The 27,447-nt window shown below is 50.5% G+C and overlaps 3 protein-coding genes across 11 annotated transcripts in view; 1 reads left to right on the forward strand and 2 right to left on the reverse strand.

The window, feature by feature from the left end:
- dcst2 (DC-STAMP domain containing 2) overlaps nucleotides 1–10,803 on the forward strand; it is a 70,976-nt gene extending 60,173 nt beyond the window's left edge. For all 5 annotated transcript variants that reach the window (XR_011087443.1, XM_068651929.1, XM_049729765.2 and 2 more), the window contains one exon: nucleotides 1–10,803. Coding sequence is in view for 4 of the 5 variants with exons in the window: in XM_068651929.1 (XP_068508030.1) it covers nucleotides 1–43 (43 nt within the window). In the remaining variant the exon portion in view is untranslated.
- plin6 (perilipin 6) lies at nucleotides 334–5,448 on the reverse strand. 3 transcript variants are annotated; one of them, XM_068651932.1, is made up of 8 exons: nucleotides 5,196–5,448; nucleotides 3,106–3,148; nucleotides 2,818–3,016; nucleotides 2,641–2,723; nucleotides 2,005–2,230; nucleotides 1,805–1,932; nucleotides 1,372–1,638; nucleotides 334–1,144 (listed from the first exon to the last, which is right to left on the reverse strand). In XM_068651932.1, exons 1-8 carry the CDS (start codon nucleotides 5,198–5,200, stop codon nucleotides 695–697), a joined length of 1,401 nt encoding a protein of 466 aa, XP_068508033.1. In that variant the 5' UTR covers nucleotides 5,201–5,448; the 3' UTR covers nucleotides 334–694. The 3 variants fall into 3 exon arrangements, with proteins under 3 accessions (XP_068508033.1, XP_068508032.1, XP_049585733.1); XM_068651931.1 differs by having other exon boundaries at nucleotides 1,751–1,932; nucleotides 5,196–5,436; XM_049729776.2 differs by having other exon boundaries at nucleotides 334–1,078; nucleotides 1,751–1,932; nucleotides 5,196–5,427.
- atp2c1 (ATPase secretory pathway Ca2+ transporting 1) overlaps nucleotides 10,246–27,447 on the reverse strand; it is a 23,888-nt gene continuing 6,686 nt past the window's right edge. The window contains exons 2-27 of one of the 3 annotated variants that reach the window (XM_049729748.2): nucleotides 18,448–18,555; nucleotides 18,243–18,359; nucleotides 17,271–17,360; nucleotides 17,155–17,190; nucleotides 17,035–17,096; nucleotides 16,857–16,965; nucleotides 16,628–16,783; nucleotides 16,450–16,518; nucleotides 16,307–16,382; nucleotides 16,174–16,240; nucleotides 15,594–15,718; nucleotides 15,438–15,535; nucleotides 15,010–15,105; nucleotides 14,842–14,931; nucleotides 14,466–14,570; nucleotides 14,239–14,395; nucleotides 14,002–14,172; nucleotides 13,421–13,518; nucleotides 13,311–13,361; nucleotides 13,060–13,226; nucleotides 12,839–12,907; nucleotides 12,289–12,405; nucleotides 11,995–12,142; nucleotides 11,821–11,916; nucleotides 11,604–11,745; nucleotides 10,246–11,371 (exon numbers count right to left, since the gene is read on the reverse strand). In XM_049729748.2, the coding sequence (XP_049585705.1) occupies nucleotides 11,250–11,371; nucleotides 11,604–11,745; nucleotides 11,821–11,916; nucleotides 11,995–12,142; nucleotides 12,289–12,405; nucleotides 12,839–12,907; nucleotides 13,060–13,226; nucleotides 13,311–13,361; nucleotides 13,421–13,518; nucleotides 14,002–14,172; nucleotides 14,239–14,395; nucleotides 14,466–14,570; nucleotides 14,842–14,931; nucleotides 15,010–15,105; nucleotides 15,438–15,535; nucleotides 15,594–15,718; nucleotides 16,174–16,240; nucleotides 16,307–16,382; nucleotides 16,450–16,518; nucleotides 16,628–16,783; nucleotides 16,857–16,965; nucleotides 17,035–17,096; nucleotides 17,155–17,190; nucleotides 17,271–17,360; nucleotides 18,243–18,359; nucleotides 18,448–18,555 (2,742 nt within the window). In that variant the 3' untranslated portion in view covers nucleotides 10,246–11,249. Of the gene's footprint in view, nucleotides 11,372–11,603; nucleotides 11,746–11,820; nucleotides 11,917–11,994; nucleotides 12,143–12,288; nucleotides 12,406–12,838; nucleotides 12,908–13,059; nucleotides 13,227–13,310; nucleotides 13,362–13,420; nucleotides 13,519–14,001; nucleotides 14,173–14,238; nucleotides 14,396–14,465; nucleotides 14,571–14,841; nucleotides 14,932–15,009; nucleotides 15,106–15,437; nucleotides 15,536–15,593; nucleotides 15,719–16,173; nucleotides 16,241–16,306; nucleotides 16,383–16,449; nucleotides 16,519–16,585; nucleotides 16,784–16,856; nucleotides 16,966–17,034; nucleotides 17,097–17,154; nucleotides 17,191–17,270; nucleotides 17,361–18,242; nucleotides 18,360–18,447; nucleotides 18,556–27,447 lie in introns of all 3 variants that reach the window. The other 2 variants (XM_049729746.2, XM_049729749.2) reach the window with 2 other exon arrangements.

Genomic DNA, 27,447 nt, shown 5'->3' on the forward strand with positions numbered 1-27,447 from the left:
CGACTCGAGCGAGGACGAGCGGAGGGACGCCCTCCGGATGTGAACTCCCATCGCCGAGCCGTCAACCTGCACACAGCTTTTTCTAAGGGAGCGGAGGGTGATGACTTTGCATCGGCTTGAGCAAACAGCAAATGAAAAGAACGTTCCAATGCAAATAAATTATTTGACGCGTGAGCTGCGTGAACGTCAAACAGGCCCAAAAGGCGGTTCAAAGAAACACGGCAGCAACACGACTGTCTAAATGAACCTCAAGAGGGGTGAATCAGCCTTCAAATATGCTTCCAGCACATTTCAGACATTGCTGAAAGCTGACTAGTTGGAGCAGTCCCACGATGAAGGTATGACAAGCTTTATTGGGGGATGTTGCGGACACAGAAACACTACAAATAATCAGCGATAGCGGCTGTCACGGTGATTCCTGGTGGCTTAGCTGTTAGCAAGGCACGTGCGTGCATTAGACTTGAAGGAAGCCTGACACAGCCAGGCAAACACGCACACACCAACACAACGGGGCTCTTTGAAAGATCCACAAGTGTGTAGCAGGCGTTAGCAGCACCGACGTCAGGCGCTACGGGCGTTCAAGCGAGAGCAGAGGGAAGCAGGGTTGCCACGGTTACTTTGGAGAAGGTGTATGCGCTCGGGTGATTGGCCGCAGCGGAGGCAGCGTGTAGCGACGGGGACAACCCGGTGCCCATCAGTCGCTGGCGCTGTTGATGGCCTCTTCCGCAGAGTTGGGGTTGAGGTACTCAAAGGCCTTTTGGCTCTGCGACACAAACTGCTTGAGCGGCGTGAGGATGAGCTCAGCGGCGGAGGGGCGGCGGGCAGCGCCATCGGAAGGCATTGAGGAACCATCTGCCTCCGGCTCCTGCTTCAGGCTGGAGCGCCGGCCGGAGGCAGCAGGGGGGTCGGGGCCCGGGCTACGGGCGGCCCTGGAATAGAGACTCTTGCGCCGGCGAGGACGACCATCCATGGCCTTCAGGAACAGGCTATTGGCCGAGCTGCGGCGGGACGAGCTGTCCGCACACAAGTCCTCCTGGTTCAGGAAGTCTTCCACCTCCTTGTCGGACGGCCGCTGGAGCTGATGCACCACACATATGGGAAACACGGCCTCGCTTATCAAGGGGAACCCAGCAACACGCGACACCTGGGAACATGCCTCCAGCGTGACAACAAAATCAGCCCAGATATTCTGAAAACATGCAGCCGTGTGTCTCAAATGTGATGATCTAACTCATCTGAAAGTGTGCTTCTCAAGTCAGCACTTGAGAAGATGCCGCCCACATGCCCCTTTGAACATGCACCGTTCAAAGATCGTGCCGAGACCCGTTTGAAAGGTGTCAGCTCCGATTGGCCAGGACAAAGCAGACTCACCAAGTCGTACAGTGGCGTGGCGTTGATGACAAGTTGCAGGAGGATCTTGGAGAGCTCCTGAAGGTCCCCCAGGAGACGGCGCACCTGAAGCGGGAGCTCTCGGACTTGCCGCACCGGGCGCAGCTCCGCCAGCGCGACGGCCTGCTTCCGAACGTGACCCAGGCTCGTTTCCCGCAGGCTCTCGGCCCGGTATACCAGCGCCACCAGCAAGCTCCGCAGGTTCCACAGCAGCTCCCCCAACAGGTCCAGGATGGCCGCCAGCCCCACCTGCAGTGAACAAAATGGTGGGATTCCCGTGCATGTCAGAGCGTGTTCACGGAGAAAATTCAAGTCATAAGTTGCGATCAAAGGCCAGCGTTGTCCTCAGCTTGCCACATACGGCTCGGACGGTGTCCCCCAGGGCTCCGGTGGCGTCCTCCAGCTGTTCTCTGACCTTGAACATGCGGTGGTAAAGCTGCAGGCTGATACTGAGAAGGAGGCTGCGCACGCGGGTCCACGGGCCGGGCTCATCGCTGTCATCTTCGTCCTCGTACGCCTGAACCCGCATCTCCCACTCACGACCTCAAGACGGCACATGTCACAAAGCGCCGTTACGACCTGCACTCGCCACAAAAGTAGGAGCTTGCTACTCACGCAACGTGGGCGGCAGTGGCATGTAGTAGGCAGCGGCACTTTCCAGGCGGCTGAGCACGTCATCCAAACCTGACGAGGCGGCGCGTCCCACCTGCGAGTCCTGTAACTGCCTCACCGCCGCCCGGGCGGTCTGAGACAGGCGCTCCATCTGCTCCAGCCCGTCCAGCATCCACAACTGCATGTCGTCCAGCGTTAGGAAGAAGGCATCCTTCAGGTGACCCACCACCTGGATGGGGACGCGCCACATGTTACATAATCACATGACAAAGCAGACCGTCATAGGGCAACAGCCATTATGCGACGGCATCGATTGAATGTTTCCCGCGTCATTTAGCCAAATCGTTTTTCATGTCATCGATGACGAAACGACATGGCCGCTGGACAAATGTGCGTCTCGTGCAGCCAAACTCCCAAGGGGACGGCTGCCTGAATCTCTGCTAGGCTCCAATTTCAACAATCACTTGCACAGCATGAGGGCTGAGTTCTTTTTGGAACAGGCCTAGAGGGTGTTGGCCGCCACTGTCGTTCAGCCCCAATCCAAGCGACGGCATGCCCCTCCCTTTCGGATGGTTCTCTAAGCCCCAATCACAACGGAGGCGCTTTCTCAATCACAAGAAGAAGAAACAAGATGGCAACCTCGTCAGTGGAGCGGTTCAGGACGGGAAATTTCCTCTCCAGCTGATCCAGACCCACCAGAGCAAAGCTGTTGGCCGCCTCGACTACGGGGCAGAGAAAGACACACATGACATAGCATGGGACGGCCATGCCACAGTGGCCAAGTATCGGCGGCATGGCTAGCGGCGGCGTACGCACTCTGAGGCCAGAGGGTCTGCACCAGGGGCGTGGCGCCGCTCAAGGCCACCACGGAGGCATTCCGGACACCTGCCTCCGCCGCGTTGCCCACCAATCCCAGTAGAGGGTAGCGACCTTTGACCTCCGAGTATGCAAAAGTCACCGAGCTCAGCGCCGAGCGAACCAGAGGAAGGTGCGAGAGCCTCAGCACCACACTCATCTAGACATGAAATCCACAGAGATTTCAGTGACACATTTGACACATGGCACGTGACATGTGGCACGTGACACGTAGTAGGCCCACCTCACCTCGTGATTGTGACGAACAGACATGTCGTCTCTTTCCCCAAATCTGAAGGCACAAAGAGAGAAAGGAAGTCAGTGCATTTGATTTGGCTAAAGTCCAGCGCTACCGATTTTTGCAGAAGCCTACAGGCTTGTCAGGGGGAGGCCCCAAGTTCTAAGGTGGCGGCGGCATGAGGCAGTCAGCTGCTCTTGCGCACAACTCTAATGTTCCGCCACCAAACCAGCGTGGAAATCGCCCTCTTTGGTGAAGGCACGTACGCTCAGCCGTACACAAACGGGCTTTTCAAGCACTCTAACAACTTCCATAGGCTTTTGTGTGAGATGGAGGGAGCTCAGTGTACCCATGGCGGATGACGCTATCCGAGCTGTCTTACTGCTGGCGTTGCCTCCTTAGTGGGATTTTAGCTAAACTACCTTGGACTACAGAAGAAGTGAACGCCATCAACTCTGATGTGTTTGTCCACAACCGGCTCGCCAATCTGCTCTCGACTGTGGCACGGGAGCCAATCGGGCTTTTCGAAATAAATCCATCATTCAATCAAACAAAGTTCAGACGACCACCTAACACTCTTTGGGAAATTTAAAAGTATTTGCTTTCCAGTGAGTTGTAGCTAAGCCCTGCTAACTTTGGGCTAGACGCTAGAGCAGGTATGGGCAAACTACGGCCCGCGGGCCACATCCGGCCCACGGGACCGTTTAATCCGGCCCGCCAACCCTAAATAAATTGTATTATTAAACTTTTTTTTTCTTTTTTTCTCGGTAATTTTGCCTGCAATGACTGCGTTTCCCCAGTAGATGGGGAACCGCTCGCCTGCGCATTTACTACCGGAAGCCGTGTCAGAAAGCTCGGTGCACACTCACAAGTGCGTGTACGTACTCAATATACGGAAATGGCGCACTCGCGCTCTATTTGTATCAGTGCCGAATTCAGAGCGTGGGCTGTGACGACAGCATTCTTGTAATTTGCGCGCCGAGCTTTCGGATACAGTTTTACGCTAAAGCCACCCACAAACCTTCCCCTGGAATCCTTCCATTAAAATGACTCGCCCAAGGAAAAGCAAGGTGGACACTGAGTGCCGAGTGTTTAAAAAGAGTGGCCAATTTGGCTCGACGTACGCGACGTGACGTTTAGCCACATGAACATCAACATCAACCCGTCACAGATCTAGGTAAACGGACCAACACCTCGGATCTCTCCTAAGAATTGCCACAACAAATTTTACTCCAGACTATGACACACTAGCAAAAAAAGGGAGACAAACAATACTGTTCCCACTGAAAATGGAGGGGAGGCTTTCAAGTTTGTTGTAAAAAAATGCATTTTGAATATGATCTGTACAAATAGCAGGGATTGAAACTAGCGACCATTCTCATTTTCAAACAATGCAGGATGCTCAAGGACATTGATGCACCACCTGTTTGTGACTAATCTTAACCTGTAAAGTTCTTAAGGCTTACTTTAAGGAAGTGTTTTCCGTTTCCTCACCTCTGTTACCAGGTGTTTGTGAGTTAAAACTCTGCTCTGATTTTCAGATACCCCTCACCGTGTTGCCGTTTTGATTACTTAATTTAGATGTATGCTTTCACCGATTCTTCAAGATGATATATTTGGTCAGAATGTTTGCCGTTTGATGTGATCTCATAAGATAAACATCTTTCATTAATCTGACCTGCAGGCACTGAAGTGATGGAGACTGTTATTCATAATAACAGTGTCGTATTTTATGAGAATCACTGATAGCAGTTTTTTAGGTATTTTTCTTTTTTTTTAATGCTGTTAATAAATGCATTTGTTTTCAAAAAACTTTTTTTGAATATCAACGCTTTACTACCTACTAAAGGCCAAAACCTTTTATGCAATGACCTTTACAGGTCGTTTATATTACTTCACACAAAAACTACATCCATCTGCTCCTGGTTCGGCCCCCCGGTCAAAATTTAGAACCCAATTCGGCCCGCAAGTCAAAAAGTTTGCCCACCCCTGCGCTAGAGGCTGTGTAGACCCTGGAACGATCTCGCAAGGAGACGGGTGAGCAGAAAAGGAAAAGTCCCATAGCCTCGCTGCTCACAGGGCAAAAAAGCCACGTACTTACCCCATGAGCAAGGCACAGCTGCTGAAGATGAAGAGCAGAGGTGGCTGAGCCAGCGAGCCAGCACTTGTGAGAGCGGCGGTGGGCGGGACGGCGGGTTTTCAGGAGGAGGCGTGACGTAACGGCCTCACGGGCAGGCCGGATGAATGACCACCTTTCTTGACTTTTGCAACTCCACATCAAGTTCAGCCCAGTCCAGCCCAGAAATCAAAAGTCAACCAGACAAATTTGTCAAGTCACTCTGGCGGCATGAAACAAACTGGACAGAATGAGCACAGCAGACGTCTTGAAATATTTCAGACTGTGGACATGGCAACTCCCCAGAAAAATATTTCCCTGAGGGAAATTAAAAAGAAGTGAGAGCATTTGGTTGCACAAGTGCGCACACCCTCTAGAACAGGGGGTGCGACCATGTTCTCCATCAAGCCATCACATTCAAACGGCGCACCCGTTTGTAAAGCCAAATCCAGTCCACATGTTGCAGTCGGCTCATCCTGACTTCTTTTAACTCTTTGGTGTTGACACAGACGGTCATTTTCAAGGCTTCATCACAAAATTAGACACAAGCCAGAGACTTAAAGAAACCTCAGCGACTGTGCTGTGCCTCAATATGACGGGCTTGAGGTTCTTGTCACACATCCTGACTGGGACCAGGAACGGACATGCAGAAATCCCCGCAACGCCTAGCCGCAAACACCCTCGGGCCCTTTGGACTCGTTCACTGGTGGGCTATCTTTTCCTGTCCGCCACTCTCCTGGGGATGGGCGGAAAACGCTTGGTGGCAAATTCTTCGCTACTCTTGTGCTGACCGGTCCCGTTGCCCACATTTGTGGGCTTTTGTATTGCATTGAACTTATTTTGTTTTGTTTCCCATCATATCTTGTTTCCCTGCGCTTGTCATTAGGTGGGCTTTTCCTCTCCGCCCCGTCTTCCTTATGTTGGTCCCATTTCAGCCTTTTGTGCGTCATGAGCTCATCAATTTGCTTGCAATTGGTTCCCTGTGCTCGCTCGACCTTCGTCACCCTCTTTTCAAGGATCCTCGAGTTTGCGTAGTGGCTCTGGAGGGAAAACAAAGAATTGAAAAAGTGGATGTGGTGCGCCGTTGTGCTGAATTGCCGTAAGCCAACTTGGCGGAGGCTCATGTGAGTGCAGCTTCATAACGCGTTTGGCCACGCCAATCATGAGCGAGTCAGCACTTCACTTGCAGCCTCTCAGAGCCTTTCATTTCGTATTCTTTTTGTGCATTGACATAGGTGATTTCTTTTTTTGTTCCTAACACTCTGCCGCAAAGCAAATTGCCCCCCGCGGGACAATCAAAATCTTCTCAACTAAATTGATTGTATTTGTATTCACCACTGTATTCATTATTACAAATTAGCATCCGACGGGCAACGGGCTCAACTCTATATTTTCTTTTTTTAGCTTGCCGAAGCAGGAAACGCAAGAGAGGGGGAAAAAAATTCTTAGTAGCAAAAAAGAGAGCAGCTTTCATCAGGAAGAAGGACCAGACCGACTCAAGCCCAGTCCACCTTAAAAGTGTGTGTACACCAGTGGTGGGCTGGCAGGGCCTGCAAGGCCTTCTCTGCTGGCCTACAAATATCTGAATCACAGACTGATGTTACCGTAATTTCCGGACTATAAGGCGCACCGGACTATAAGCCGCACCAGCTAAAATTCAGGGATATTTTAGTTTTTTTCTTACATAAGCCGCACCGGACTATAAGCCGCACGTGCACATGAGTTTTTTACAAAGAAAGACAGTACACAGAAAGCCGTAAAAATCCATAAATATACCGCGCCGCCATTTAAGCCTCAGGGTTCAAAGTAACCTTCTGAATAAAATGCATTAAAAGTTCACATTCATTACAACTTGTTTTTGGTGAGCACAATGTCAGAAGAATTGAATTTAAATGCTGATTGATTGGGTTTTAATACAATGCAGATGGTCCAAACAGCGCCACTGCTTTGTGTAATCTCTGAGTAACATGGCAGAGTATGAAAAAGGGTTTAGAGCCCTTTGACGCAGGTCACCTAGCGTGTATTTCTACTAAAGCTCATAATAGTCACAAGCAACACAGCCAGAATAAGCAGCGGCCATAGTAGTGTTTCAAAATAGTATTTTTGTTGTTGTTTTGTTCTTCAAGATACCGCACAACAGTGGTCCACAGCCTTTTTGCGAGTGTATAAAAGTGATCAAGTCATCACAAAAATCATGAAAAAAATCGTATATAAGCCGCACCTGACTATAAGCCGCAGGGTTCAAAATTTTGGAAAAAAGTCGCGGCTTATAGTCCGGAAATTACGGTAATTATGTTTTGTCGAATACATATTAAATAATTCCAAATGGTCAGTCCGTTTCCTTTCACTGCTAGCCCTCTGGTTGCACTGCTTCCAGATGTGTATTTTCATATTTAAGTATTTAACCAATCACATTTCAGCCACTATTTGTTGCCAGGGTAAAAAAAATCTGCCTGGACGCCTACACAATCAGTTCTGCGGGCCCTGTAGCACAAAATAAATATCAATCAAACTGTTGCTTCAAGCAATCGGATTTTGAGTTGGCGACACCAAGGCCCTCTAGCAGGCGTACGGAAACATCAGTGTATTCACACACTTTGATTGGATAGTCAGAGAGTGTACTTGTCAGAGTTAGCAAACTGCACCTGAGTTTGGTCCGCATTTCCGGCAGTAAGTCGGATTCGTTCCCAGTGAGGGTTGGACGCCGCCAAGGCTGCCCTTTGTCACCGATTCTGTTCATAACTTTTATGGACAGAATTTCTAGGCGCAGCTGAGGCGTTGAGGGTGTCCGGTTTGGGGACCTCAGCATTGCGTCTCTGCTTTTTGCAGACGATGTGGTGCTGTTGGCTTCTTCAAGCAGTGATCTCCTGCTCTCACTGGAGTGGTTCGCAGCCGAGTGTGAAGTGGTCGAGGATGAGGGTCAGCACCTCCAAATCCGAGTCCATGTTCCTCGGTCGGAAAAGGGAGGAATGCCCTCTCCAGATCGGCGATGAGATCCTGCTCCAAGTGGAGGAGTTCAAGTCTCTTGAGGTCTTGTTCACAAGTGAGGGCAGGGCGTGAGATCGACAGGCGGATCGGTGCAGTGTCGGCAGTAATGCGGACTCTGTACCGGTCCATCGTAGTGAAGAGAGAGCTGAGCCAAAAGGCAAGGCTCTCAATTTACCGGTCGATCTACGCTCCTACCCTCACATGTGGGCATGAGCTATGGTTTGTGACCGAAAGAACGAGATCCCGGATACAAGCGGCCGAAATGAGTTTTCGGGCTCTTCCTTAGAGATAGGGTGAGAAGCTCGGTCATCCGGGAGAGACTCGGCGTAGAGCCGCTGCTCCTCTACGTTGAGAGAAGCCAGATGAGGTGGCTCGGGCATCTCATCAGGATGCCTCCTGGACACCTCCCTGGGGAGGTGTTCCGGGCATGTCCGGTAGGAGACCCCATGGACGACCCAGGAAGCGCTGGAGAGACTATGTCTCTCAGCTGGCTTGGGAACGCCTTGGGATCCCCTGGGATGAGCTGTGTGTCTGGGGAGAGGGAAGTCTGGGAGTCCCTCCTAAAGCTGCTGCCCCCGCGACCTGACCCCAGATAAGCAGACGAAGTTGAATGGATTGGATAATCAGGATTTTTGGTGAGTGAAATGTTGCTATATTCCTAAATAATATTGCAATTTTATCAGGTTATTTTTTATGCTTTTTTTTTTATGTGTGTTGGAGCTGTACCTGCAGCAGAAGTTTTATAGCCATAAAATAGTTATTGAGGGTTGGGTGAATTCAGACAGAGCACTATTGAAGACCTAGGTGTGAAACGCACGGCCCGCCACTGGTGTACACATGCACATAGATGCGGTGTGTCATATTACTAAGTCAAATGTGACGGGGGCTTTCTCCAGCTTGCCGGTTTGCGGAAAAAACTGTTGAATTAGAACATTGGATGCACATGCTAACATCGTGTTATATGCTATATCAAGCAGGCACGCAACATTGTGTGCTTTCTTTTAACTTTGTGCAGCCTTGTCTTCCACAGAAGGCTAATTTTCAGCAGCAATATCTGTCAAAGCACGCTGTCCGACCTCATTCAGTCAATATTGTTGGTTTTCTGGACTCCTCAATTCCCCGAAGACTCAATTGAACGCCGACGCTTGCTAATGAAATGGAACACGTGGAGCAGCCGGAGGCTGATCAGCTGGGAGCGCATTTCCTTCATGCGGAGCGTGAAATGTGCGTGACAGCAGTCAGACAAGCTTTCCCTTTTCCACTTGACAAGTTGAAAACGTCACTACAAGGTCAGGGAGACAAGTTGTCGATGAGCATAGGCGTGGCCAACGGAAGCCTGAAGCCGCCTCTTGTTGGCCTTGTCCTCCCGACTTCCGGCGGCAACAGACGGGGACAGCTCAAAATAAACACCCAACAGTCACTTCAACAAGCAACAAAAATATTTGCATTTTATTTCCCGTGGACATTTTTAACAAAAAACAGTCGTTTTTAAAACAGAAGCCTCCACCAAATAGCCGCCATTTCACTTCATGGGGTTTAAAAATAAAAATGAGCATAGAGGGGACAAAATTCTTCAGTGTTATTTTCTCTTTCATCTTTGTCACAATTGGGAAACGTCGCTTGAGAAAAACAAAGTAAAAGAATCTTTTAAAACCAAAGATGCTTTGCCATGTACAGTACTTCCAAGACAATATTGGCTTCCTCTGGTCAAGCAGCTTGGCCCTCAAACATCCTGTGTTGACAAAAGCCCAAATTTTGCCAACTGGGTGCTTTTTAGCATGCGCTGCCGTCAACGGCGGCATCATGCAAGTGGACCATCATGGATGTCGAAGAACAAGAGTTGGGTTGGCGAGAAGGGTAGCTGCCTGGAAGCACTTTCCCTTTCCACTTGACAAGTTGAAAACGTCACGACAAGGTCAGGGAGACAAGTTGTCGATGAGTATAGGCGTGGCCAACGGAAGCCTGAAGCCGCCTCTTGTTGGCCTTGTCCTCCCGACTTCCGGCGGCAACAGACGGGGACAGCTCAAAATAAACACCCAACAGTCACTTCAACAAGCAACAAAAATATTTGCATTTTATTTCCCGTGGACATTTTTAGCAAAAAACAGTCGTTTTTAAAACAGAAGCCTCCACCAAATAGCCGCCATTTCACTTCATGGGGTTTAAAAATAAAAATGAGCATAGAGGGGACAAAATTCTTCAGTGTTATTTTCTCTTTCATCTTTGTCACGATTGGGAAACTTCGCTTGAGAAAAACAAAGTAAAAGAATCTTTTAAAACCAAAGCTGCTTTGCCATGTATAGTACTTCCAAGACAATATTGGCTTCCTCTGGTCAAGCAGCTTGGCCCTCAAACATCCTGTGTTGACAAAAGCCCAAATTTTGCCAACTGGGTGCTTTTTACCATGCGCTGCCGTCAACGGCATCATGGATGTCGAAGAATCGAGAGTTGGGTTGGCGAGAAGGGCAGCTGCCTGGAAGCACTTTGCAGCAATGGGGGAACAACGAACTAACGCTTTCAGGCCCGCCCGCGGTTAATAGTGTCGGGAAGCAGGGAAGGAGCGCACCATTGTAGCAGCGGTCTTTGGGTCTCATTCCCACCTGAAGAGGCTTTTCAAAAAAGAGGGGTGAGGCATTTTGTGGAATAGCCACCGATAAGAATCCAACAAAAGCAGCGGCTAATTGTGGCGATGGCCGGATTTCTTCTGAAGAGGACCCCACCCTAATCACGGACTCACTCCCTGCTCCCGAATCATCACGGGAGGATTGGAAGACTGGGGGCCTAAAAGGATTATTCAAATAACTTCAAGCAGAAGGTCAGCCTACGAGCCTGGTGGTGTTGACGCCGTCGGGGGCGTGCTTAGTGAGTGGCGTCCTCACAACAGATGGGCCTGTGGCGACAGCTCACAGAGTCAATCTAAACACACTTCCTGCAGGAGGAAAGTGAACGAGAGCGCCCGCCAGCAGGAGGAAGGAAAGAGCAGGAATGTGACCGATGGGGCAGGGTTTAGTCCTTCCCATCTGATTCTGTCAGATGGGGCGTTGGCTGGCGTCACACCTGATGGAAGCGGTCGCCGGGTGCCCTCCTGGCCGCGCTTCGCCACCGCTCGGCTCGCTTGATGGCCTCCGACACGATGCACACTGATGACGCCAGTGCCGCCAGGAACAGCAGGTCTGACAAACGGGACGGTCTTTATTTTCAACGGGACCATGCGCATAGCTCAGCATAGCATAGCTCAGCTAATAAACGTTAGTGTCATAAATTCTTTGGCTGGCTAAAAATGTATTTGGCTGGTTTGCAAATTGTTATTGCGTCGCTCCAAGAGTGGCCGCCACTGCCACTGTGCTCTGCTTTCTTGCCGACTGACACTTGAGAAGATTTAAACCCTTGCTTTGGTCCACTTACCAAAGACGCCGAGGCTCTCGGTCTGGAAGACGCGCTGCAGCGGCGGGAAGTAGATGACCAGCAGTTGGCCCATGATGGATGCCAGCACCGCTAGGCAGAACGCGCGGTTGCTGCACAGGCCCATCTCGTGGACCAAGCGTGTCTGTGCGCACGCACGTACGCACATTAGGATACAGGAATGCGTCCGGGAGGGGCAAAGGCCAGCAAGCCAACTGACCTGTGAGCGAGAGCTGAGCGCATTGAACATGTCAAAGAAGACAAAGCAGGTGAAGGTCATGGTGGTGTCTCGGGGGGTGATCTCGTTGTCCTGGAGCTGCAAGACACGAGTCGTGAGGAGCGGCCAGAAGGAGCAGCTGTGAGGAGCGGCCAGCTCGAGAGCGCGAGCGCCCACCTCTCTCCAGAAGACAAAGAGCGTCCCGCACACGATGATAAAGGCCGACACCAGAACTTTGACGATGAGGCCACGCGTGATGATGCTGTCGGAGACGTTGCGAGGCGGCTTCAGGATCACCGCACGGTCTACTGGCTCCACGCCCAGACTGAGGACACAAACGCACATGCCATCGCTTAGCTTGGTGAGCTAAGGCTTGGAATGAGGCCAGGCCAGGCTAGGCTGAAAAATTGGCCTTTTCCCACCCGGCTCGGGCTTTCAAAGTAGGGCTAAGCCTGTGTGAGGAGCCCTTACCTTTGCGCGGGCGGCCCGTCCATGATGATGTTGATCCACAGGATCTGCATGGCGTTGAGCGGGTTGGGGAAATTCAGCAGCGTGGCCAAGGAGATGAGGGTCAGCGCCGCGATGCTCCTGCAGGGGGCAGCGGTGGGGTGAAACAAACAGGTGAAGCAAACAGGAGGCCGCAAATGGAGGACACCGGCTTTGTCCCGCCAAACTGCCAATACGCGTTCGCCATGGCGCCTTGGCTACTCAAAGGCAACGCAGCTTTCCTTCTATAATAATGCCGTCTTTGTAGCCTTCAACTCTCATTTCACGTTTGAAAAAAAGTCACTTTGGAGTCCAGCTCAAGTGGTTCCAAAGCAACCGGCGCCTCGGTGGCATTGACACCTCGCAAGGCGGAACTTTGCAAAAATAATCCCGCTGCAATTTCATCGGCTCAAAAGTAGCATCAAGGTCGCCTTCTCAGATTTTTGACCATATAAACACTGACGCAATCAGATGTATTTTACTTCTACTTGTCTTGACTCTCAGGAGATGCCGGTCTGGCGAGCGAGCGACTCACGTGCTGAGTTGGAAGCGCACAAAGTTCTTGATGTTGTTGTAGATGCTCTTTCCCTCCTCGATGGCTGACCTGCAAGTGGCGCAACAGAGGAGACGCGTGTGAGGACGACGTGGGCCTGTCATGTTCCCTGCCACGCGTGAGGACGACGTAGGCCAATCGTGTTCTCCTCCGCGCGTCAGGACAATGTGGGCCAGTCGTATTCCTCGCTGCCGGCCGCTCACATGATGGTGTTGAAGTCGTCGTCAACCAGGATCATGTCGGCGGCCTCCTTGCAGACGTCAGTTCCGGTGCGACCCATGGCTACGCCAATGTCAGCCGCCTTCAGTGCCACTGCGTCGTTGACACCGTCACCCGTCATGGCCACGACGGCGCCGATGTTTTGGAGAGACTACAAGAGGGGCAAGAGTCAGCCAAGGCCCGAGCGCCTTTGGATGTGCGTGCGTGCCATGTGTTGGGCTTCGTGTGTGCTGACCTTTACAATCTTCAGCTTGTGCCTGGGGCTGGCTCGGTAGAAGACAGAGACCTGTGTGCACACACGCATGTCAGGTGATGGAGACAAGCGCCGAGGTGTGTGCATCTTACCCGACGGACAATTTGCGATAGCTGCTGCAGGTCCAGACGGTCCACTTCCTCGCCGGACAAGCACTGGCCTCCTTTGGACCACAGGCCCAGACGGCTCGCTGCACACGAGCGCGCGTACGCACACACGCACACGCACACGCACACGCACACGCACACACACACACACACACACACACACACACACACACACACACACACACACACACACACACACACACACACACACACACACACACACACACACACACACAGTGTGCTGCTTTTACAGGGACATCTTCCTCATCTTTTGCCCACAAGATGGGCCAGGGCTTGTTTCTGAGCCTGTGATGTGACCCGTCGTCACCACTGCCCCAATTCGAATGAGGAAAACGTGTCTGCGTTGTGGTTTGTCGTGCACAAAAGTAGAGCAAATGCAACCTGGCACTCGCTTGCTGAAGACGTTTTAAGCAGCTGGGGGGCCGAAAAGCCACCCCCCGAGCGAACCCAACTAACAGGTCAAGAAGACTTTTGCCATCCGAGCCAAACGTCAGCAAACAACAGTCCGGCCGCTTTACTGCGAGCCACCACGGGCGGCGCCTGACCTATGGAGGCGGCCGTCTCCTGGGAGTCTCCGGTGATCATCTTGATGGCGACGCCCGAGCTGATGAGCGTGCCCACCGCCTCCTTCACCCCCGCTCGCGGCGGGTCAATGATGCCCACAAGGCCCAGGAAGGTCAGCGTTCCCATCTCACAGCCGGAAGCGAAGGCCAGTACTGCAGGGGGAAGACAGAGCGGCTCAGGTCAAGGAAGAGACGCTGGGCTGGACTGGGCACGCTCACCTCGGAGGCCGGCGGTGCCCATGTAGCTGATGTGCTGCTGGTAGAGCTCCGCCTGCTGCTGGCTGAGAGGAAAGGCGCTGCCTTGGCTGTTGTAGGAGCTGCAGAAGCCAATTACCTGCTCGTAGGCGCCCTTCACAAACAAAACGCCCGCCTCGTCCTGCCAAGTGTAGAAGCAGGCGGGCTTCACACCTTTGCTCTGGCTGCCTCGGCAGCCGGGCCTTACACACCTGCCGCGTGCGGTGAACGCAGCGCACCGCCATCCATTTCTTGTCGGAGGTGAAGGGAATCTCCTCAACACGCACATACTCCTGCTGAAGGCCTTCCAGGCCCATCTGTGGAGGAGGGGGAGGAGGCAATGTCACATGCTGGCCAGGATGCCTTCTAGGCCACGGGGTGGCGCACTTTGAGCGTGTTCCAAAGGCGAGTGGGGCATTCGCATCCACTTTGTGTTTCTTACTAAAGTAACAACAGTAGAAATTGGCTTCTCGGGAGACCCCCGAAACACCACACACGTTGGCTTCCCCGCCAAGATCAACCCTTCCGATGGGCCACACGCAACATTATGCCGGCGTGTTTTTTCGTGGCTTTCGCTCTGCCTCCTACCTTCATGGCAAGGGCCACCAGTGCTCCCTCGGTGGGCCGGCCCAGCAGAGTCCCGTTCCTGATGACGGAGTCGTTGCACACGCAGCCCACCTAGACGCAGGCACGCCAATGACCCATCATTCCTCACCGTGGCTTTTCCCCTTTCGTACCATTTTGTCACAGACCCACCTCCGCGATCTTGCCGAGCGACGGGTGGGAGAAGCCGTGGACAATTTCTCCGTGGGCTAAGACCTGTCCGCTGGCATTGTAGCCCACGCCTGTGACCTGGACCGCAACATAAATCATGGCAGGCAGCAAAGGGAACATCAAAAAGTCCGGTCCCAAGACTTTTACATACTGACCCATGAGACGGTCGCGTTTGTTTGCGTGTTCATTACGTCAGCTAGGGGGACAAGACGAGAACCCCGACATGCACGAGTGGATGAAAAAGCTCAAGGAAAGAATGATGGGTGGAAGGCAAGCAAGTAGAACCCCAAACAATAGAAAAACAAGCAAGGAGAAGTAAAGAGGAAGAAGATGAGGAGAACGCGGCAAAAGAAGAAAGCAGACAAGGCGCTGCCACAGGTTGGGAGCAAAGGTTGGCAGAGCGCGTCCACCTCAGCATGAATGCCGTCCGACGTGAACATCTGCGCGACGGTCATCTCGTTCTTAGTCAGTGTTCCCGTCTTGTCTGAACAGATGACGTTGCAGCAGCCTGAAAGCACAGCACAGCTCAGGAGCCCGGGCGGGCGTCTGGCGAGGGCGGGGCGTACTCAGTGTCTCCACGATGGGAAGCTTCTTGATGATTGCTCTCTTCTTGACCATGCGCATGACACCCAGCGCCAGCGTCACTGTCACCACGATGGGGAGGCCCTCGGGAATAGCCGCCACTGCCAGACTGCGGGCACAGCGCCACGTTAGCTTACATTTCAAAGGAGGGGAGGCCCATCACGGGCGACAAAGTCACGGACAAAAACACAGGAAAAGAGTTTGACCTCACTTTCTTGCTCATTTGAAATTCCGGAGCCGCTACCTTTGACGAAAAAACAAGCAGGGAGGCTGAGCGACGTGTGGCCCTTTTCTTGGGCACAATCAAAAGCGCACAAAAACGCAACTTTCGGGCGCCATGTCCTTTCTGGCTTGAGTCATCGATCCGCCTTTTGAGCGCTTCAATCAATAAGCAAACAAAGCTAAACTAAGCTAAGCTAAAATAAGATAACATAAACTACAGTAAAATAAGATGAACTAAGATTAGCTAAACTACGATAAACTAAGCTAAGATAGGCTAGGCTAAAATAGAATAAGCTAAGATAAACTAAGCTGGACTCCCCGGAGGATCAAAGGAGCAGCTACCTGACACCGATGGTGAACATATCCATGATCCTCTTGCCCTGCAGCCAGCCCACCAGCATGATCACCCCTACAGGAAGCACAGGCGGCCTGTGTGAAGGGCGCCAACTAGACATCGAGAGATGGGTGGACTGACCGATGATGCCGAATGAGTAGAACGACAGCTGCTTGCCCAGGAGGTCCATGCTCTTCTGCAGCGGCGTCTTGGGAGCCTGCCGTTGCACACAAACAAAAAGTAAGCGGGCCAGCCGCACTCACGGGAGGTCCATCCAGGCACACCTCCTCCGCCCGCATCATCTTGAAGACCTCGCCGAACTCAGAGTTCTCCCCTGTTCCGATGACGATGCCCTGCCGCGACAAAGCCCGTGTCAGGAGAGGCCAGCAAGCGATGCAGAGAGCGGGCGGGTCTGATCACCACGGCCTGGCGGGATGACTTTGCTGCATCCATCTTGCGTACCTTGGCTTTGCCGCAGCGCACCAGTGTGCCCATGAAGGCGATGTTGGCGCGGGAAGCAATGTCGCCGTTGGTGGCGGCCGGCTGGTGTGCTGTGGACTTGGAGCAGGGCGCAGTCTCCCCCGTCAGACTGGACTCGTCCAGCGAGAGGTCACTGGCCTGCCACGCGGGAAGTTGAGAGGGGGGCTCAGCGGCCAGAGCGCAAGCGCTGGACAGGCTGGCGTGAGCTCACCTCAAAGAGGCGCAGGTCCGCTGGCACCTGTTCACCCACCGCCAGGCACACCGTGTCGCCTGGGACCAGCTCCCGGGCCAGCAAGTGCTGCAGCCGACCTTCACGGATGCTGAAACCGGCGGACAGCATGAAAAAGGCAGAGCGCCATCTTCTTAAATGGGGCGGGGGGTTAGCCTACCAATGACATTGCGGCGGGACCAGCTTTCCCAGCTCTTCCAGCGACTTCTCCGAGCGATACTCCTGCAAGAGCGGCGGTAAGCTTTGCCAGCGTACACCCGCCTGCCGGCGTCACACTCACCTGGACGAAGGCCACAGTGACTACAATGATAATGGCCTGAGAGCGAGAGGCAGACATAGCAGTCAGTGAGAGAGACACAGCGGTCAGCGAGGTGCTGCGCAGTGCGCCAGTCGTACCACGGTGATGCTGATGGCGTCGTCAAACTGCCGCATGACGACGCTGATGATGGCGGACGCCAGCAGCAGCAGGATGAGCGGATCTTTGAACTAGAATGGGAGGGCAGTGCATCACCATGCAGTCAGACTTTGGCCCACCGGTGTTAATTGCGGGCCAGCTGCCGCTTCAACTCGGTCAACGCACGACGGCTCGCTTGATTTGGCTCATCGGCTGCAGCCGTGGGCTTGACCCACGCTAATCTTTGCCTTCCTGGCGCCACGTCAGCGCTTCTTCCTCAATGCTTGCCTTGTTTCTGTCGCTCGTTGCAGAGAGACAAAACTCTAGAGCGTTTTGGCGGATCTCTTGACGACCACGTCATCCTTCAGGTTGGATGACTCGGCAAATAAGCCAATCGGATTTGTCATGCACAAAAGCACCGTTCTCCTTTGATTGATAAGGCGGGGAATCAATTCCCCGTGAATTGGCTCGGGCAGAGCAAATGGACTGGATGAGTTGCCAGGTCCGGCAGTTCCGGGTGTGTAGAGGTGGGCAAGCCAGACCCAGATGTCACGAGTGGCGCCTCAAATGACAAATTTTGGGTGGAGCGCTAAATACCGACCGGAGAGACAGGAATGTCGATGCTATGTATACGAGACGCTCCTGTTAGGGAGGGCGAGGGTCGGCCGACAAGCTTCTTGTGAAGGGACGGCACAGAAAATCAAATTGGATTTTAAAGCACTCGCACAGATTACAAAGGGAGCTAAGGTCAAAGGACGGCAATTGACTTGAGCAGACTCGTGGAGACACCCGGGCGAGGCTGAAGGCGTGTGGCGGCGATTTCTCACGTCGCTGTACAATTTGCTTGCGTGCAGATGTTCACGCTGGTCCGAGTTGGCCGTTTTGTCTTGGAACAGCAGTAGCAACCCTCCATTGTGCTCCAACTAGTATGTAAGGAAGCCGGATCTGCGTCACCCGCACCCAAAGCTGCCTACCTGCAACATGTACTTCCTCCACAGCGGCAGCTCCTCTCCGACGTCAAACTCGTTCCAGCCGTGGTAGACCCGCCTTCGGGAAACCTCGTCCTCGGCCAGTCCGTACTGAAGGTCGGCCTGCACGCACATGGGACACAGGCACGCATGCAGGCACACATGCACAATGCTCAGAGTGATCCCCGAGCGCGCTTGGCGACACTCATACCTGCAGGGCGCTCGCCACTTCATGGATGGGCAGCTCGCTGGCTTTTTGGGAGCTCAGCACGGGAACCATCATGTCATCTTGGGCGCGCTCTGTGTCTGTGTGGGAAAGCTGCAAAAGAGATAAATGGGAGTGCATTGGGAAGACTGGCTGAATTGGGCCGGCCGACGCGCATCAATGAAGCCGCATTTTGGATGTTTATACTCAGGAGCGACTTATATGTGAAATTATCAACACATTATTATTTGAGCATTAACACATTACCGTAATTTTCGGACAATAAGCCGTGACTTTTTTATCACATTTTGAACTCTGCGGCTTATAGTCAGGTGCGGCTTATCTATGGATATTTCCCTTGATTTTTGTTATGACTTGATCACTTTTATACACTCATAAAAAGGCTGTGGACCGCTGTTGTGCGGCACCGCTTTGCTGGGTGGAGGGATATGTGACACGGTCATTGGGGAGAAAAGTGGTGTGTTGATCGCATGTCCATCCGCCAGGCGAATAGTGCCGTACAATTCACACAAAGAAGAGACTGAACGAGATCAAGATGGACATGACGGAAGAAAGGAAGCTTTTATACAAAAACCATCATAATGGAGGACAAAAGAAATGCATATGTTGCTGCTTTTAAGTTAAAGGCAGTCAATTTGGGCCCTTGTTGATGACATCGTGTTGCGTCACCCTTTCCTTTCTTTATTTCCCAATCACATCTACTCTGGAGCTATACGTGCAGCTCGCTAGTTTAATGTAACTTAATGCTTCGTGCATGAATGAAATTAGCATGAAGCAGACCCTCATCATGGAAAATGCTAGAAGAAATGCATAAAGGCGACGACAAAAGAGAGATGAGAGTGTGTGGCGAAGGATATCTAACGCTATTACAATCGGACACTGAGGAGGAAGACTTCAATGGTTTCAGTGTACAGGAGGAAGATGAAGATGGCTCATTTACCGACTTTTTTTTTACTTTTACTGGTATGTTTTTTTAACCAGCCCTGTTAGTGCTGTGCTACCGTGTTGCTGTTGTGTTACCGCCGCGTCTCAGTGACTTTTACGAGTATGTTTTTTTAATCTAGCCCTATTAGTGCCGTGTTACTTCCGTGTTGCTGCGGTATTACTGCCGCGTCACAGGCAGTGTTTCAAAAGAAATGTTAAGGTATGTTTTTAAAACTTTAAAAAGGCTTTCTGTGTACGTGAAGGAATGGGGTCATAATACAAAAAGTCCTGCCTAGCTACAAAAACAGATGTGCTCAAACCTCATTGAATAAAGTACATAAGCAGACAAGTATATTCACATATTAAATCAATAAAAGAAAACATTTTAAGCATATAATTATACCTACACACCAAATCAATAAAGAAGACATAACTAGACATTTTTGATAAGTCTAAGTCTAAGTCTATAAACTTTATGATCTGATATATATTTCTGAGCACTTTGAAATAACAAATGTATTTTGATATATTGCCTGAATAGCTTAATGACCCTTAAGGAACTGTTTAATGCATGCCTGATGTTTTTCTCTAAATCATGGACACGGCCAGAGTCGTCTTGACCGTACAGTACTTGACTGTATCTTATGTTTGACTAATGCTAGATGCCAGTTTTTGATTACTACTGAACGCTCTGCACAGAGGGAAATATTTTGGCCTAACAAAGAAAAGATACGGTTGGAAACATGATTAAATAAGAATATAATGACGTAAGCAAAGACATGAAGTATCAAAAGCACAAACTTTACATAGTCAGGGAACAGCAATAGATTAATGATGTCACAGCCAAAAGCTAACAATTTCGTACAAAATGACAAAATTGAAAGAATGAGGTACGACAGTGTATGTCCAAGATTGGAGAAGAATGTTCACAGGAAGGTCACGTGGAGATAAAACCAGCAGGTGCCAGAAGGAGCCACCCAAAGACTCGGCCAAAGATGATCGCCAAGGCCGAAAGACGGGATGGAAGACAACAGCACCCACACACACCAACAGCCCCCACCTACACACCGAATCGCCCATAACCAGCACCACTCCCATGGAAGCAGACTCTCCTTCGAACTTGCCCCACCCCAAAGACTCATCACCCATCAATCTCGGCCCACAATGTGCTACTGAATATAAGCTGATCAAAGAACCTTGAACATTGCCTTTTCTGAATGGAGACTTTCTGCTCTTGAAGGGCCCAGCGCTGTATTGTACTTTCCTGAAAACAGAGCTTTCTGAACAAGAATTGTGATTGAACTCAACCATTACTATTACTGCCGCGTCACAGGCAGCATTTAGAAAGACATGTTAAAGTATGGGGCGGCTCGGTGGCGCACTGGGTAGCACGTCCGCCTCACAGTTAGGAGGGTGCGGGTTCGATTCCACCTCCGGCCCTCCCTGTGTGGAGTTTGCATGTTCTCCCCGGGCCCGCGTGGGTTTTCTCCGGGCACTCCGGCTTCCTCCCACATTCCAAAAACATGCTTGGTAGGCCGATTGAAGACTCCAAATTGTCCCTAGGTGTGAGTGTGAGTGCGATTGGTTGTCTGTCTCTGTGTGCCCTGCGATTGGCTGGCAACCAGTTCAGGGTGTCCCCCGCCTACTGCCTGATGACGGCTGGGATAGGCTCCAGCACGCCCGCGACCCCCGTGGGGACTAAGCGGTTCAGAAAATGGATGGATGGATGTTAAAATATGTTATGGAAACTTTAAAAAGGCTTTCTGTGTACCGTCTCTACTTTATATACTTTAAATAACTCGCGTGCGCATGCGGCTTATAATACGATGCTGCTTATTCATGAAAAAAACCAACAAATTTTCCGCAATTTTTTGCTGGTGCGGCTTATACCGTATTGGCTCGAATATAGGATGACCCTGATGATAAGACGACCCCCTTTTTTTCAAGACTCAAGTTTGAAAAAATACTTTTTGAACACCAAATTTAATTTTTAGGCAGAAAATGATTACATCTGAAACAAATGATTGTAACAATATATTCGAGAGAAAAAGCATGTTATTTTGCTTCATTCAAATCATGCAAAAACTATCACATCTTAATATCTGAACATTTAAATATGTAAACTGAAGTGCAATCACATTTGTAAAAGAATGGCTTCTGGTTTTTGCAATGTAAATAAACCAATCTACTGCGATAAAAGAACAAAATTGCAATAACTGCATTAACCATCAAAGTGAAGTCTAACTGTAACTGTAGTCTTGAAGCAAATCTGAATAAGGAAAAACATTGCAATAAAATGATGCAAACTGCTACCACTATTGTTGGGGAGCCTGAGGACTGTATAGGGGGTTGGCTCGGATGGTTATGCTCTTTTCGCCCCCGGGTGTCGGTCAGAACACAGGAGGGAAGACGTGGTTCAGTTTTGATTGCTTTACTGAATTATTGGCAAAAAGGTAACAGGCACTGTGGCTCATAGGGGCATACAGGCAAACTGGCAAAAGGGTATAGGCACACGTTTGGTCGTAAGGATGTGAGAGCAGGTGTGTGTAGTGGACATGGGCGAGGCTTTGAGTGTGTAAATGTGATTCATGTGTGTGTGATCATTGTATGAAGCGTGTGAAGGGTGTGTGTGGTGTGTGGTTCAGCAACAGAGAGAAATACAGCACGTAAGTCAAAGTCAAAGTCAAAGTCAGCTTTATTGTCAATTTCTCCACATGCCAAAGACACACAAAGAAACCGAAATTTCGTTCCCCCCTATCCCACGGTGACAAGACATGGCTCACAACAGACAAACAAGTAAACAAGTATAACAAAAGCGTGCCGAATAAATAATGAATAAATAACACAACAATAAATAAATAAATAAGAGGAGCAGAAAAAAAAGGAGCAAGTGCGCGTACAGCAGACATTCCCGAAAATAGCGCAACAGTGCCGCACGCTACTCAGAAGGGGGTAGCGAGTTCAGGGCCCTAACAGCCTGGAGAAAGAAGCTGTTGGCGAGTCTGGTGGTGCGGGAGCGCAGGCTCCTGTACCTCTTCCCAGAGGGCAGAAGGTCAAACAAAGAGTGAGCCGGGTGACTCACATCTCTGGCAATCGAGGTTGCCTTGCGGGCGAGATGGGAGGTGTAAATGTCCTTCAGGGAGGGGAGCGAAGCACCAATAATCTTACCAGCCGTATTCACTATGCGCTGCAGGGCCTTCAAGTTCTGTTCAGTGCAGTTACCACCCCAGACAGCGATGCAACTGGTGAGGACGCTCTCAATGGTGCCACGGTAGAATGTAGACAGGACTGCCTGAGGAGCACATGCACGCCTGAACTTCCGCAGGAAGTACAGGCGGCGCTGAGCTTTCTTTGCCAGTGACGAGGTGTTTGCGGACCAGGAGAGGTCCTCACTGATGTGCACCCCCAGGAACTTGGTGCAGCTCACCCTCTCCACCACAGCACCGTCGATGATCAGCGGCAGGTGTGTTGTGTGACCCTTCCGGAAGTCAACAATGATTTCCTTGGTCTTATTGACGTTCAGCAGGAGGTTGTTGTCCCTGCACCACGTGGTCAGAAGGTCAACTTCCGACCTGTACCGAGTCTCGTCGCCCTTCGTGATGAGACCCACCAGAGTCGTGTCGTCAGCAAACTTCACGATGCGGTTGTCGCTGTAGGTCGCAGTGCAGTCATGCGTCAGCAGGGTGAAGAGCAATGGACTGAGCACGCAGCCCTGGGGGGCCCCCGTGCTCAGCGTGATGCTGGCGGAGATTTTGTCGCCAACACACACCACCTGAGGCCTCTGACAGAGGAAGTCCAGTATCCAGTTGCAGAGGGAGGTACTGAGGCCCAGCTCGTCGAGTTTGCAGATGAGTCGCTGCGGCACAATGGTGTTGAAGGCTGAGCTGAAGTCCACAAACAGCAACCTCACATATGAGTCCTTTCTCTCCAGGTGGGTGAGGGCCGAGTGGAGGGCAGAGCAGATGGCATCCTCAGAGGACCGCTTGGCACGGTACGCAAACTGGAAAGGGTCAATGGTGGGGGGGAGAACGGACTTGATGTGCTCCATGACCAGCCGCTCAAAGCACTTCATGATGATGGGCGTCAGTGCCACAGGGCGGTAGTCATTGAAGCAGGACGGTGCAGGTTTCTTCGGCACAGGAACGATGGTGGCAGCCTTGAAACACGAGGGGACGATGGCCTGCTGCAGGGAAACGTTAAAGATGTCCGTGAAGACACCCGACAGCTCCCCAGCGCAGTCCTTCAGCGCTCGACCCGGGATGTTGTCAGGGCCCGCCGCCTTACGGGTGTCAATAGCGCCAAGCGCCCTCCTCACACCGTCGGCAGAGAGGCGCAGGGGCTGCTCGTGCGGGGGGGGAGTGGTCTTCAGCGGGCAAGTGCTGTTCTGGGCGTCGAAGCGAGCAAAGAAGCGGTTCAGATCGTTTAGCAGACGGACGTCGCCCTCACAGCTCCTCGGCGCGGGCTTGTAGTCCGTGATGGTCTGAATGCCCCGCCAAAGGCTACGTGCCCCCTTCTGTCAACTTCTGACGTCACAATACGACAGCACACATTACATAATTAACTGCACATAACGGTTACACTATACTAAATAACCATAAATCAGGGATGAGAACGGCAAATGAAAAAAAAAAGTAGCCGGGGTCTGGGGGCCGCAGACCCCCCCCCCCCCATGGGGGCCACAGTGGGCCAGGTGCCGCAGGGGGCCAGGGGCCTGGGGGCCACAGGAACCACAGGCCCCCATTGGGGGCCGCAGGGGGCCAGGGGCAACTCCCCAGAGGGGGCTCAGGGGGCAAAGCTCCCTGGAAACTTTTGGCAGTATAGCAACCCCAAAACCATTAATTTCATCACTCAATTTCCATAGTTTTGTTAAAATAATATTCCTGCTTGGTGGGCTACCAAAGTGAATATAATACATCAAAATGGCACAATCAATTCTGGAGTTTTTCCTTTTGATGAAAACTGTTAATTTTTTGCAACATTCATCCATCTATCTATCCATCTATCCGTCTGTCCATCTGTCCGTCTGTCTGTCCGTCTATCATTGAACATTTATTCTTTAACGATATCATGACAATAGCCTAACATTAGCTTACATGTAACATCATGTTACCCCAGGGGTGGGCAAACTTTTTGACTTGCGGGCCGAATTGGGTTCTAAATTTTGACCGGGGGGCCGAACCAGGGGCAGATGGATGTAGTGTTTGTGTGAAGTAATATAAACGACCTGTAAAGGTCATTGCATAAAAGGTTTTGGCCTTTAGTAGGTAGTAAAGCGTGGATATTCAAAAAAAGTTTCAAAAACACCTGGTAACAGAGGTGAGGAAACGGGAAACACTTCCTTAAAGTAAGCCTTAAGAACTTTACAGGTTAAGATCAGTCACAAACAGGTGGTGCATCAATGTCCTTGAGCATCCTGCATTGTTTGAAAATGAGAATGGTCGCTAGTTTCAATCCCTGCTATTTGTACAGATCATATTCAAAATGCATTTTTTTACAACAAACTTCAAAGCCTCCCCTTCATTTTCAGTGGGAACACTGTTGTTTGTCTCCCTTTTTTTGCTAGTGTGTCATAGTCTGGAGTAAAATTTGTTGTGGCAATTCTTAGGAGAGATCCGAGGTGTTGGTCCGTTTACCTAGATCTGTGACGGGTTGATGTTGATGTTCATGTGGCTGAACGTCACGTCGTGTACGTCGAGCCAAATTGGCCACTCTTTTTAAACACTCGGCACTCAGTGTCCACCTTGCTTTTCCTTGGGCGACTCATTTTAATGGAAGGATTCCAGGGGAAGATTTGTGGGTGGCTTTAGCGTAAAACTGTATCCGAAAGCTCGGCGCGCAAATTACAAGAATGCTGTCGTCACAGCCCACGCTCTAAATTTGGCACTGATACAAATAGAGCGCGAGTGCGCCATTTCAGGCAGCTGGTATTCTATCGGTAATGGAGTGGCCAGTGCAGTCACCAGATCTGAACCCCATTGAGCTGTTGTGGGAGCAGCTTGACCGTATGGTACGCAAGAAGTGCCCATCCAACCAATCCAACTTGTGGGAGCTGCTTCTGGAAGCGTGGGGTGCAAATTCTCCAGATTACCTCAACAAATTAACAGCTAGAATGCCAAAGGTCTGCAATGCCGTAATTGCTGCAAATGGAGGATTCTTTGACAAAAGCAAAGTTTGATGTAAAAAAAAATCTTATTTCAAATACAAATCATTATTTCTAACCTTGTCACTGTCTTGACTCTATTTTCTATTCATTTCACAACGTTTGGTGGTGAATAAGTGTGACTGTGAGGCGGACGTGCTACCCAGTGCTCCACCGAGCCGCCTATATATTATATAAGCAATAATATTCTCAAACCATCCGTGCACTTTAAATCATTAAATCCATCCATCAAATTCCTCGTCCTTTGTCAACAATGCCGCACGTGCGCCCTGACGTCAGCCTCGTCGTTATTCCACAGATCTAGTATATAACTATATTGCAGCGTTAACAAAGTACAAAGAAAGACGTGGGTTTGGTAAACGGCTCTTTATTTAACAAAACAAACTTCCAGGCGTGTGGCGGCGTCAACTTCCAGCCACGGAGGTGGAAGAGAAATCCATAGAATAGGACCGGCCGTGCATAAAAGCCATGACCGAGCCCCATCCACCGTCCCCGGACAGCCACCCGGCCAAGCGCCAGCCCCCGACTTCTATCAACGGAGGTGAAAGAGATCTCCGTAGAGTAGGACCGGGCGTGCGTAAAAGCCATGTCCGAGCCGCATCCACCGTCCCTGGACAGCCACCCGGCCGAGCGCCGGTCCCCGACTTCAATCCACGGAGGTGAAAGAAAGCTCCGTAGAGTAGGACCAGGCGTGCGTAAAAGCCATAATAGTTTTTCAAACCTTCTGTGTCACTCCAAATACTTAAATCCTTCAAACTCTTCGTCCTCTGTGTCACTTAGAAACAAAGCCGCTAATGATGGCGGTAGTACGTGGGGCCCTTCGTCATCATCATCCCGTGATCAATCTCTGTCCTTTTTGTAAACAACCGCCGCGCCGTGTCGTGCTGCTGACGTCACTTGAAATTCAAATTACAGTAATCCCTTGCTACATCGCGGTTCGTTTATCGCGGTTTCACTTTTTTTTTTTTTTGGAACATTTTTTGAAAAAAAACCCACACAAGTCGCTCATTATAAGTCGCCTCCCCACCTAAACGATGTTAAAAAAACGGGACTTATAGTCCGAAAATTACGGTAGATGGATTTAATGATTTGGAGTGACACGGATGGTTCGATAAAATTGTTGTTTATAGTTATTTGATATATAGTTTATATATAGTTACATAGGCCTGTGGAATAATTTGAACTACAATTGATGTCAGCAGCGCGCCGCACACACTTTTTTTAAGTGACACAGAGGATGAAGATTTTGATGGCTTTAATGATTTGGAGTGACACGGATGGTTCGATAAAATTGTTGTTTATTGTTCTTTGATATATAGTTATATAAGCCTGTGGAATCATTTGAACTGCAACTGACGTCAGCGGCGGGCCGCACACACTTCCAGGGTCAGAAGTGCCGTTGTTTACACAAAGGACGAAGATTTCGAAGGATTTAATGATTTGGAGTGACACGTATGGTTCAATGAAATTGTTATTTATGTTATAGTTTTTCGATATATAGTTTATATATAGTTATATGGGCCTGTGGAATAATTTGAACTGCAAATGACGACGAGTCCGACGTCAGCGGCGCGCCGCACACACTTTCGGTGTCAGAAGCGGCGTTGTTTACACAAAGGACGAAGAATTCGATGGATTTAATGATTTGGAGTGAAAGCTGGTTTGATAAATGTGTTAATTAAGTTATAGTTATTTGAATAACTGATAATGTTACATCATGCCCGTTCTCAGCTCCTTGTTTATGTTTATGTCACGTTAGCATACCATATCGTTTAGCCTGTTGTTGCTGGTTCATGTCTGTTCTTGGTGTTGGATTTTGTGAAATAAATTTCCCCCCAAAATGTGACTTATACTCCGGAGCAACTTATGTTTTTTTTCCCCTTTATTGTGCATTTTATGGC

The sequence above is a fragment of the Syngnathus scovelli genome, chromosome 9, assembly GCF_024217435.2.
Source record: "Syngnathus scovelli strain Florida chromosome 9, RoL_Ssco_1.2, whole genome shotgun sequence".
Taxonomy (NCBI): Eukaryota; Metazoa; Chordata; class Actinopteri; order Syngnathiformes; family Syngnathidae; genus Syngnathus; species Syngnathus scovelli.

What these genes read in the sequence shown, in the direction of transcription:
- plin6 (XM_068651931.1), bottom strand. An exon ending in CTGTTCGTCACAATCACGAG is followed by an intron (nt 3,017 to 3,105) that starts GTGAGGTGGGCC and finishes TTTCATGTCTAG; the next exon opens with ATGAGTGTGGTGCTGAGGCT. An exon ending in TGGGGGACACCGTCCGAGCC is followed by an intron (nt 1,639 to 1,750) that starts GTATGTGGCAAG and finishes TGTTCACTGCAG; the next exon opens with GTGGGGCTGGCGGCCATCCT.